The 12,754-nt window shown below is 37.4% G+C and overlaps 1 protein-coding gene across 3 annotated transcripts in view; it reads left to right on the forward strand.

Annotated features, from left to right (window-relative positions):
- Positions 1-12,754, forward strand: part of nebl (nebulette) — a 116,864-nt gene that overhangs the window by 38,928 nt on the left and 65,182 nt on the right. For all 3 annotated transcript variants that reach the window (XM_015354571.2, XM_015354569.2, XM_015354570.2), the window contains exon 3: positions 3,328-3,412. In XM_015354571.2, the coding sequence (XP_015210057.1) occupies positions 3,328-3,412 (85 nt within the window). The remainder of the gene's footprint in view (positions 1-3,327; positions 3,413-12,754) is intronic.

Raw genomic sequence — 12,754 nt, forward strand, 5'->3', positions numbered from 1 at the left:
AGAGGTAGAGAGGCTTGGGGTCAGAGCGCAGGGTCAGCCATTTATACGGCGCCCCTGGAGCAGTTGGGGTTAAGGGCCTAGCTCAGGGGCCCAACGGAGTAGGGTTCCTCTGCCTGCCGGGGGATTTGAACCAGGTACCTTCCAGCCACAGGCGCAGATCCTTAGCCGCAGTGCCTTTAGCAGTAGATACCACTAGATATGAGAATAGAAGAAGATCTAATAAAATTTAAACTACTGCCCGTGTAGGTTAGGTGTTTATACTGTAGACACTAGCAAAAGGATTATACTAGGAATCTGTAATGAATTTCTTTTTCAGATGTGGAGTTATTACACAGTGGTTGACACAGTGACTGTGGACTTTTTCTCTGAGAATGACTGTGAAGCTTCCTGCTGTTTCTTCAGCATCTGAGTCGAAGGTGTGAAGTCACTGAAGTCTGGCTGAGCTTTTTCATTTTGACCTTCATGGGACAGCAGTTGTCAGTGCATCTTGGAAATTTCCATTGTTGGGTTGTTCAGCTAACTTTGAGATTCACAGTGCCGATAAAATCCCTGAGAATAGAGAAAACTCATTAAGTGTATTGATACAGAAAGATATAGAAGTATATATATATATTTTTATTAATCTAAATGTAGAACAGAAAAGGTTAAAAGAGTATTTTTATTAGAATATCACTATCTGCACAAATGTGCCTCTTCCTTATTTTTAAGATGTTCATGGTTCATGTTTTTTAAACGTTAGTGGATTTTGTAAATGTCAGCCAGGGTAAACTGCTGAACAGACTGCAGAGGCTGCTGAAAACCTTTTAAGGCCATTTCTGTGTCCTGTGAAACTGCTGTGCATCTTGTGAGATTTGCACAAGCATGCACAGAAAGGTAGCTTGGTTGGAGATTTGAAACCTTCAGCTGGTTTTCTTTATACAATTCATGACAGAACACCTAAGTAAAAGACAATACACCATCATAATACTGTACATGCCATCCCCTAGGGCTTGGTTGGGCTGTATGCAGTGTTTGCCCACAAAAGAAGGTACTAAAGCATAACTGACTATATATTAGCATTAAAAGATTAAACAACTGGTGAAAACAGTGCTGATTACAATCATGTTCTTCCACACTAAATGTCAAGGGCATGCTGTTGATGACAGAAGAACAACACATCCGTTTTAACTCTTAACTCACAAGAAAGATTATTTTGTCTTAATCACAATTGAGCACTCTCATTTACTGTATGCCTATGGTATGAGAAAGTGAAGACAACTAAGAGGAAGGACAGAAAAGGTATATTAAACCAAGAATAATGTCTCCATATACTAATTTTGTGGATCTGATTTGGTATACATTTTTTAGAACATTTATTAAGGAGACATATTGGCAGTAACAGACTGGTAGTGCCATTCCTGTATGTACACAGGCTGCAACAGCACTGTGCTAAAAGTGTTTCTGGTGTCAAGCAGACAGCTTGATGACGGCTTTAATCGACAGGTTGTGGAATATAATGGGATCAAATGAATTGCTGTGATACGTCATCCATGTATTCCAGGAATTTAAATAGGTTGATAACGTGGAGATCAGAAGCCAGAGGCTTACAAAGGCCTTTTTCTTCAGAGCTAGGGAGGCAATTACATTTTTCACTGGACATAATGGAGTCCTGTACTCTCTATCAGTTACTTGTCTCCCTGGGTGAAGTATGTGAAGAGAAAGTGCGCACTTGATATTGTGTTGTAATGTTCTCAATGAGCGTTTTATGACTATGTAACAGTTTTTAAGGTTTTGCTGCACTCAATAATTTTTTAGCACTCCTTTTGACTTTATGGCAATTTCATCACATCATCTTATTTTTATGGCAGTGATAATCCATCCATCCATTTTCCGAACTGTTTAATCCAATACAGGGTAGTGAGGGTATGTTTACCCTTAAAAGGTTTGAATGTATTTGAAAAAGAAGCAAAGCCTTTGAAAAAGACTGTCAGGTTTTGTTTCAGACAGAATTAGACAACACAGCTGAGGATCAGAAACAGTCTCATCCAATAGAAGATTGGTTTGGATTACGGCTGAAGGGCTTATGACAAAACCTTCATAACAATCAGAGTTACAATATGTTTCTGTTGACTTGATAGTGGAGTGGCGGGAGCTCTGCTGTTTAAGTTGTTAAAGCGCATCTGGAAAAACACAAACGTTGTGTTGCAAATGATTATCCTTCTGAATCAAACCCGTTTTTTTTTGGTATTCATGTTTCTTACTACTCTTTGAAATTACATATTAAAAAACGGGATGCCACTGTGGCATTGTGTTTAACATTGCCTCATCAGTGCTGTGTGTGATTCTAGTCTGTGGCACATTCTGTGTGGAGTTTGCATGGTCTCTCCATATTATTATTGTGGGTTTTTTTCAAGTGCCCAGTTTTTCTTTAGCTTCCCAAAGACGTGCGGGCTAGGCTTATTAGTGTCTCTAAATGATCCCCGTGCGTGTGCGGTGTGATAGATGTGAAGTGTCTTGTTAGGGCTGTAGTTCTGCCTTGATTCCTATGATTTGAAGATATATGTTGGGTTGCTGAGACCATTAAGGAGAATAAGTGGATTTCTGATCATGGCTGGACAGATATATCAAAGCTGTAGGGTAGCTGTTATCCAGGCTACAGTCGTTTCACTTGGATCATTAGTTTTTAAGAGAAACTCACAAATGATTATTTAATTTAATATAATTTTCAAAGTATTGTTACAAAAATACATCTAGCATTTTATTCTTATCAAAACAATGCACTAACAAAAACAAATATAAATACAAAAATGGGAGACACATATTCAAATCAGTGTTATGTACTCTGAAAAGCAGGTACAATAGTGCTAATTTGGTTACTCAGTGTGCTTGTTATTTCATAATAGAGACGGATGCTGCCCAGATCTCTTGGCTGCTGATGTCATCAGGTAAAGCTAGAGATGTCATCAGGCTAGAGCTTTTAGAACTTGAATTCATTGTAGGCTTTAACAGATTTGTATGCCCTGGGTTTTCCAGTGACGCTTTTTCAGTCAATATCTTTAAAACCAAGGACAGAAATGGAAATTTGCTAATGTATGTATGTTTCACACTTCCCTTTCTCCTTGTTCATTATGGCTTTTTCCTCATTTGTATGCTACCCGTGATTTGTAATACGCAAGTTAATTATCTGTGACTCCATTAGACTTATTTGCCTTAAAAAATTAACTGCAATTAAAGGGAAGGGTCAGAGTATAAGAGGGTGATTCGTTTTTTTAGATTCCAGTTTTTCTAGTAAATGTGCTTTATTATCATTAAAATATTATGAAATGTGTCAATGTGTTTGTTTTTTAGACACTACCCAAAGCAGTCTTTCACCATAGTGGCTGACACACCAGAGAACTTGCGTCTGAAGCAGCAGAGTGAATTGCAGAGTCAGGTACCTTTACCTCTATTGTTATTATATATTAGTATTAATTCTGTTGTTCGTACTGTTTAAATGGTGTTGATGTCATCACTGTTATGAGATATTAAACCATATTATGCTGTATCATTATACATTAGTATCTTTGTGGAGAATAATATCTTATGTTCAGAAACACGATACATTTAGTTTAAGAAACACGTTATTGAAATCTAATGAACTTCCTAATAGAGTTATATATTTTAGTCTCAGAATTTGGGTCTTTATATAACATGATTAAAAAAGTATATATGATAGAAAAATTAAAGAACTTGCAGTGTGGTTCATAGTTACAATGGTTGTAGGCTCAAAAGTGGGACGTTGTGGGTCAAAATCCTGGATAAGGCACTGTTTTATTATCCATCCAGGAAGGATTTCTTATCTGCTAGACAGTGTTAGGATCGCTAATAATGTTAGTGATCACCCTGGTTCCAGTGTCCTGTCTGACACTACATTCGACTGTTATAGATGCTGTTGTCAGGCCAATTAGTGATAGAATTGCAATGTCTGGCACAAAGACTGAGGTTTGTGGAGTTTGAGGCCTTTCTGTAGCTAATTACTCACTCCTCAGCATCACGTCTACTTTGGACAGCAAATGGAAGCATGTCACAAGTGAATTACGCACACCTCCAAAAAGTGTTATTAAACCAAAGAGTGCAGGTTAAATGTAAATATACAGTAAATTTGTCTTTAGAAAATTGTTTTAATTATTACATCAAAAACATAAAGCTAAGAGTAAACATTTTGATAGGGAAAGAAACAGCAGTAAAGGCAACATTCGGTTTTTAGTGAATTTCACCTGCAGTGAGTCAGGTCTTTGAATCAGTGAAAATAGGATTATCTGTTTCATTAGGTCCTGATCCACATCCTCTGTGACAAACATTGACTAATACATTATGTCAATGCTTCCACCTTTCCATTTTGTAACTGCTTACTCCTGGTGAGGGTCGGTGTGGCAACAGGCTGAGCAGGGCATCCCAGAATTCACTTTACCCAGAAACCCTCCCAGGTCCTTCCAAGGGGCTTCCAGACTAGCCAAGAGAGATATAAACCCCCCAGCATGTCCTGGGTCTGCCCTGGTGTCTCTTCGCAGTGGCCTGTGCCTGAGGGGCATCCTCAACAAATGTCACAGCCACTTCAACTGGCCCCTCTCGATCCAGAGGAGGAGCGACTATCACCCTGTCACCCTACGGATGTACATAATACATAATTAATTATGTGTTTATTGTGATAGTAAAAGTGTACTTTTTGTACAAATCAGTAAAAGTCTGCAGGTAAATGCATTTTTCAACAAACGGAACAATTCTTGGTCACAGAATATGGGATTTGTTCTGATAAATCAAAGTTTAATCTGAGCTGTGCTGATAGCCAGCTCCAAGTTTATTAATACCAGGATGAGCGATTTGCATTGAACTTTGATTTGGAGTAGGAGGAGTGCTGATGTTGCTCAGTTTCTTATGATACAGAGTACTCTTAATGCCCAATGCCTTGTGGACAATATCTTGTAACCAATCGTCCTTCCACTTTAGTGCAGCCTAGTGGACACAGAAGTTCATTTTCAACACAAGCTATTTTGCAATAGTCTTTGAGCTGAATAATGTTTTGAGAATTCTGCAGTGATTCAAACTCCTCTTGTTGTGTTCGTGAAACCTTTCCTGTGGGGTGTCAAGCGACTGTCTTGTATTTGTTTTGTGTTATTAAGAGAGATGAGATTTGCTGTAATTGCTCTACATAACGAGATAGAAAATGCTGTGGCAGATTTGGACTGTTATGCACTGCTCTGAGTGAGAGTGCATATGTGTTTGTACAGGGAAGGTTCTAATAAACTTCAGTCTAAACTCACTGCATTGCCGAATAAGAAGACACCCGTTTGAACAAAGTTACAAATATACATAGATATGCAGTCTAATAATATATATTATATATTCTAGTAATATATTACTTAGCTGGTTAGAAGGTTTTCACTGATGTACAATTATTGGACAGAATTTGTAAAGTTTAGTATATGAAATCAAACCACTGTAACTGATAAATCTCTAAAACAGCTAAAGGTAAAACCTGGTGTTGACTTTTAATGTTATTAATGATTTCTGTTCCCTGTGCATGTTATGAAGATAACCTTATACTGACTATGACCCCAACTGCAGCCTGCCTCAAATTTGTACAACTATATTTTAGTAGACTGCTCTCCTGTTCTGTGGAATGAAATAGAAGAGGACTCATATCGCCAAAAGACAAGTGACTTAAAGCACACTTCCAAGAAAAGCCAAAATATGCTTATCAAAACAGACATTGATATGTAATTTTCTTCTGAAACAATTTTAATGCTGTTTACAAGGTGAGATCGTATTGTGTTAATTTTTCTAGAGAGAATGTAGACTTTGAACCTGAAAAACCTTTGTTTTTATGCAGAAAATCTTACCCCAAACATAAATAGTCCTTACAAGCTCTCTTTCGCATAGTCCTTAACATTTTTGGCCCAAAGCTTAATTGGTAATTGGTGCTTGAAGCATTTTTACTTGCACAGGGAACCTTTGTGCACCCAGCTAATCCAGGCTGCAGTCGACCAGCCAATAATGACCATCTGTCAAAAAGGCTACATGCTTTGGGGACACATGTTCCATACACAAGATTTGAACACTTGAGCACAGGGGGCAATAAAGTCTGGGAACAACAACTAATAATTCAAATTCATATCTTCTTAGAAGATGCAAAAGAACAAAGAAACAATCTGTATATTTGCATAATTGTCTACAGTGTTTAGAGTTGCACTCTATCCTGCAAATATAGTTATCCATTCTGAACAACTGCGCATTATCGCTGTTGATCACTGACAGGATATAAGCTAGCACTGCTATATTAAGATACTCCTAAATACACAGGACTGCCTAATTTGCTTATAAAAACATCAAAAGCATTTACTGAATCCCAGTAACAAAGGGCACTAGGCAGGACAGGAAGCACATCACTACACTCCATATGGATGGGAAATCAGCTTGTCACTGGATCATGGAGAAATAGGCAGTACAGAATAGAATAACTAATTTCAATGAATACAAATGTATACTCCCCAATATGGGGTTTTTCAAACTTTCCTGTTTTTTCAAGCCTTTTTAAAGAAAATCAAGGCACTCCCAAATAAGTGTTATATTATATGTAAGTTTGCTATTATTATATCTGCCGCTCAACAAATATACTGTACTGTAAACACTGTCAGAGCATATCAACACTGTGAGAATTCTGATTTTATACACCGGTACTGTAGATTGAAAGTGAAATTTGTATCTTGGTATCCTCTGGCCAGCCTCTGAGCACTCCCAGGGGACCCCTGGTTGACATCACTCTTAATACATAATGTGGCAGAAGGGACCATAAAATGGGAAAAATGACAGAGAAATGAGGCAGATCATTTCCTCAGCCAAAACAGGAAATTCATTCTCACAAGGCAATTAATGAAACCAGCCTCCACACATGGAGTTGCCAGTATCAACCACAAGGGGTGAGGATCAAGAAAGCTGGAATAATAATAGATCTCGATTGATCCAAACTTCCAAGCATGACACTCTGGACTCCCAACACTTTTTCTGATATGAAGCGAGTCTCAACCAAAAATTCCCATTGAGTTGTGCCTGGTTTTAATGAGAGGTTTATTTTACAGACTGACATGGATCATGGAACATGGAAGATGGATCAGAGCAGAGTGATCCCAAATGAGGGATGGAACTAATTGCTAACTCCTGTATCTCAGCTGTTAGTTTCTGCTAAGACACCACAACTGTACCGAGGTGCAGAAAGAGTGGCAGAGTGATGGGTTCTTGCCCTATAACCTTACAGGTACTTTGTAAAGCACAGGGCTGGGGTGTCCCCTGTGAAAGCAGATGTCTTATTTACAATTCAGTGATGGGTGATCTAAGCTGTACTGTATATGGAGAAGATATGTGACTAGAAAACTGTGAAAATACCAGAAGTTTTGTCATTAACAATACTGGCATTTTCCCAAGACAATAAAAGAAACAAGCCTCCATCCATGGTTGAGATCAAGTGCTGAAGATAAAATCGAGAACAGAAGCTAGGAACAGCATCAGGTGGGCCCAGAGGTTTGAAGGTCAAAACGAGTAAGAGAAAGTTCGACCTGCAGATATGATGCAGAAACTCCAGGAAGCCCTCCTGTAAAGCTAAGAGTGTGAATCTAATACTCAGAGGAGACTTTGCATAATGTCATCAAAGTAAATGCATCATACTGTACCTTTTGGACCAGAGATCCTAAATCTGTGGTAGCTTAAAGATAAAAAGGGCACACGTAAAAGTGTAGGACAAAGTGAAAAAGTAAATAGAAAACTATCTAGCCTACTCTGGTAACTGAACTAAAAAAAGTTTGAGTGTTCACAGTATGCGTTTTCTACACATTGTGGAGAATTCAAGAAATTTTAGTGAAATCTTACTAAGAAGAGAATACCCACTTGAAAAGAAAATATAATATTAGATACATTACTGACATTATAGCTTAGTTACTATTAATATAAGTATAATCTCTTGTAAATAGAGTGTACATTTCACTTTCTGTCAGGAGATTGAAGGCAGCATTCACACAGACAAAACAGATGTCAAAATCTGAGAGAAGACAGCAGCTGTCTTCTCCCAGATTCTAATCAGACTGAAAAAGTGTAGAGGAGTAGCGTACAGTAAACAAGTTACCAAGGAAACAAGGAATGAGTTAATAAGATAGGATCATCATATTTGCCCTTCACAAGGAATGGAATCCAGAGAAGAAAATTGTGAAAAAACGTTTACATCATAGAATGCAGATTCTTCATACTAAGGAAATTATGGTTAGTAAGAACCAAAGTAGCTGACACTGTAAATGAGGAAAACAACTAAAACTGACTTTCTAAACATCTAAGACTAATCACCTCTAGTTCAACACACAGATAAGTGACGATCTCAATTCGTAAGAATATTACAGAGTGATCAGACATGTTTGAACAAAGAAAGCTAGGTAACAGGTGTACAAATGCTGTGTAGTTCCTGCAATATTCCCTGTTGCTGACTTGAGGGTCTAGAATTGTTTTATCAGTGCACAAGCTGGTTATAGAAGCAAAACAGAAGTTGCTTTCGAACAGAAGTACAAATAACAGGAGGCTATTTAACCTATCTAGCTTGTTTTGTTTGTGAATGTCAATTTGTTATTCCATTATTCATTGTCAAGCTGGTGTGAGTCAAGATGACTTGTGGGTAAAGTGTTTGTTTTCAGTTTGCTAATGATGGAGAACACACAGCAAGATTCAGTATAAATTACAAAATCGTATTAAAAAAATCTTACATAAAAGAAGGATAAAGTCTTTTGAAACCAATGCACCAATGCAATATGCCCATTGCTAATAGAATCAGGAACTGAGCAGTGCATTTAAAAATACTACAGCCTATATAACTGTCAGGGCAGGTAACATTAACTAAATAACTACAAATACAAAAAGAATATATGGCATATGTTGCATAGAATATCTAGGATATGTGCATAAGTGCATATACAGTACACACAACCTCTTAATAAGAGTATAGTTTGATGAGAAATCATTTTAGTATAAACCAGTCATCCTCTCGTGCTTTTAAAAATGCGGAGATTATAAAATTGTTTTCATACAGATCAGATTCATAAAGAGAATTGTTTTCTAAGATTAAAATTGGATTTGTATTGATTTGTAAAAGTTTGTTGTATTTATACAGTGTAGTATTTTTCATTCTACTGGATCTCAAGGTTATGACTGAGGACCCACATCATTCACTACGAATAATGTTCCACCCATGATTTATATTGTATCTTCAACCATCCATTTTCTAACCACTTTTCTGAGTCTGAGGAGCCTAATTGAGCACATATAGTATGTATCCTTTTAAAAACATTTCAGGTACAGTTAAATACCATTTGCCTGTGTTTTACAAAATCTCTTCCTTTACCTTTACTGAGCTGCATCAAACATATTATTAAATTACAGTGTTGATGCTTCAACTACCTAGTTTTAAAGTCTGACAGCAGGATCAATCCAGCAAGACTCCTTAGGCAGAGTTTAGGAAGCAGTAACTGTACTATTTATGTTAAAGCACCATTCTCTGACTCCACTGTAGCATACTGTATATTGACTTAAAATATTAAGGTGTAGATTAGTTACCAAAGACCCCGGAATCCACAGGTCTGGGAAGAACATCATAACATCTGTCCAGCAGAAGTCAGCAACAAAATTTTAGTTTTTAATGAAATAAGATTTTGTTTTGTGTTTGTGAAGACAAAGCACTAAGTGAGCCTGCTGTTTTGTCCTGCACTGCATGGACTGAGGCATCAGTTTTCATGTCATGTCAAGACAACGATCTTCAGATAATTCAAGTTGAAATGGTTTTCTGTGCATTTTGGCTAATGAGTACAAAAAGATAAAATCTTTGACATGTCAATAGCTGGTGGTTAAATAATGAAGTTCACTTACTGTACTTCTCCTCAGAATTGATTCACACACAATAATATACTTTTATTCTAATTCTATATAAATCTGAACCTAGTTGATGTCTTGCTCTCTGAGCCTGCATTTGATCAAGTTTTATTTTACTCCACATTGATCTTATACTGTACATTGCTATTGAAACACTGCAGTGTGGAGAGATTTCATTAATAGATGCTACCTGCAGCCTTTTAACAATTAGAAGCCTTATGCATAATGTAGGTTTGTGTATAAACACTCAGAAAGTAGACATTGTCAAAATATATCTATGGCCTCTTCTCATTTACATTATAACCTGCCTTAAGTTCTTAAATAAATAAAAACAACACCATACATGAGTGCGTAACAGACTGTATGGTCAGTTGAGAAAGGCAGGCAGCTGTCAGCTCTGCAGTATTCACAGAGATCAAGCTGGTTTTAGCGCCTGATAAATGGAATTGGGCTGGTGTGTTAGTGTGAGATTCTTCCCTTGTAGTATAGCCAGGAACCGTGAGAGATCAAAACCTGGCAAAAAGGCCAAATTCTGAGCACATAAAACCTGCCTTGAACCAATATTTTGCCCAGTCTTAAAAACTGTCTATGTGCAGCTCATTGTATAAAAAGCCTGTGTTGCTCCAGGGGGAGTGGGTGTAGAAAGGTGTTTTGCATGGTTTTTATCAAGAGATATCTCCAAAGCTTGTGACATAGTATATAATCAGAATAGTTCGAACAATGGCAGGAGTTTGGAGTCTAGTGTTTAGTTCTGTAGGTGTGTAGCTGGAAGGTTGTGTTTTCAAATCCTGTGGCAACTCCTTTTGTTGTGGCCATGTGCATTGTCCTCTAATTAGAGAGAAGGCCAGCTGCATAAAAACAGGATTAGAGTGTCCACTGCTTTTTATATGCTTAATTCTTTCCTCTTCTTTTAAATTTTCTGTAGTAAAAATAGGTATGATAGTTGCAGTAGCCTCTAGCATTAGTCTAGTGATGTTTTAAATTAAAGCTGTTGAATTAAAGTTGTACCCTTGCGTTATTTTTAACTTACATTATATTAAATATTGTGAAAAGGCTTAATGTGGCATATCTGTGCGGTTTATCTAATACCAGACTCAACTCGGAATGCAGGATGCGCCTTCCATCTTGGTGATTTTTGGATCTAATCTAGTCAGTCATTTTGCAGTGGTACAGTACTATTTTAGCATTGTGTCAGTTCTCTATTTCTCATTCAAGTTGTGGTGTTTACATCGAAAACCCGACCTGCATGGTGGAATTGGCTTGCAGAGTAAAAAAAAAAATAGAAAAAAGGCTTGGTTTGACTGCCAGATTTTGAATTTGAGTTTTAACATGTTCTATCCAGTCTCATTCTTACATATTCATTCTTGGTGTTTTGAACTTCCTCTGAATTACAGTGTCATTATCAAAGGTGATTAATAACTAAGCTGCTAATTACTACATTACAAAGCTAAAACTAATTTGATGTTTTCTGCAGTTGAAGTAAAATACAAATTTTATTGTGCTGTTTGGGGAAAAAAAGATTACTTTAATCCAAAATCAGAATGATGTGGTTAAACTGCCTCCATGCCTTAACTTGGAATGCTGAAGGCTTTCCAGTGCATCTTTTGAGTTCTTACTAGGAGCAAAACAATATAACTTTAGCTTTTTAAAAAAAAATAATTTCTACTTCTCAGATATGTTGTTCTATTTGCAGAATACTTCCTGAAAGCAGACCGTAGCAAATAGTTAAACATATATCCAAAATATAGGTGATGCTTTCTTGTAGCCAAATATACAGGGTTGAACTGGAAAGATAATAAAGAATTAGTCATTGTTCTCCGAGTGAGTTTCTGACCCTGGGCTCTTCAGGCAACTCTTCTCAATAATTACCATTCGTAGGTTCTCTTTTCTTTTGCTCTCATCAATCCCCTGCACAGTCTCAGAGCTCTTTAGAATTTCATTTCCCTGTGGATTGATCGCCTTGGCCGAGGGGCCTGTTCAGTGAGTTTACATGAATGACTTCACTTGTTGTCTGGCTGTCATGGTCCAAGCGTGGCCCTACTGCCCCACAGCCACCATCTGTGCCTATACAGTGGATGGATTTGAGCAATCAGGAAATAAATGGCTGCATTATGCTATCAGCTACAACAGTGACTGTTAAATGTTATCTTAATAACCCTCAATATTATGCTGAAATATAATTCTTATTAGTTGTCTGACTTGAAACTTTCACAATTCATAGCTGTTTTTCTTTCAGTTTTAGACCTGAACCAGGCCTCTGCTGTGTTTTGTTGTAGGGATATAATAAAATGTTTAAGGGGTCAGAAATTCCAGAGAGAAATTGGCTCTGGAGGGCAGGACCAAAAAGAGGTTAAACCCGATATGCTATGTTCCTATATGACTTGTCAGTGGTGAATCACAGTTACAGACAGTACACCAAAGTATTTTTCAAATGCTAAACAGAAACAGTAGCAAGGGGAATCTTGAATGAAGCCTGAATACTTTCATCATCATCAAGATGTCAAACAGTTACGTTAGTCATGAGTCATTAATTTAGTTAGCAGTATATCAGGAACTGGGTGGTATGGTGGCACAGTTGTTAGCATTGCTTCCTTGCAGCATTGGGGCCCTGGGTTCAATTCCAGACCCTTTGGTGTGGAGTTTGTGTGTTATTCTTGTGCTTGTGAGGATTCCTTTTAGATGCTCTGGATTCCTCCAGCAGTTATAATTTAATTTTATTTTTATTGGAGAAACAGAATGATATATTTAATCCTGCAGATAAAAATGAGAACGTAAGGTCTTGCCATCAGCGCAGTTAAATCCAATGTGCCTGACTGTACCCTGATTAAAGGGATGTCCC

The sequence above is a fragment of the Lepisosteus oculatus genome, chromosome 6 (assembly GCF_040954835.1).
Source record: "Lepisosteus oculatus isolate fLepOcu1 chromosome 6, fLepOcu1.hap2, whole genome shotgun sequence".
Lineage (NCBI taxonomy): Eukaryota > Metazoa > Chordata > Actinopteri > Semionotiformes > Lepisosteidae > Lepisosteus > Lepisosteus oculatus.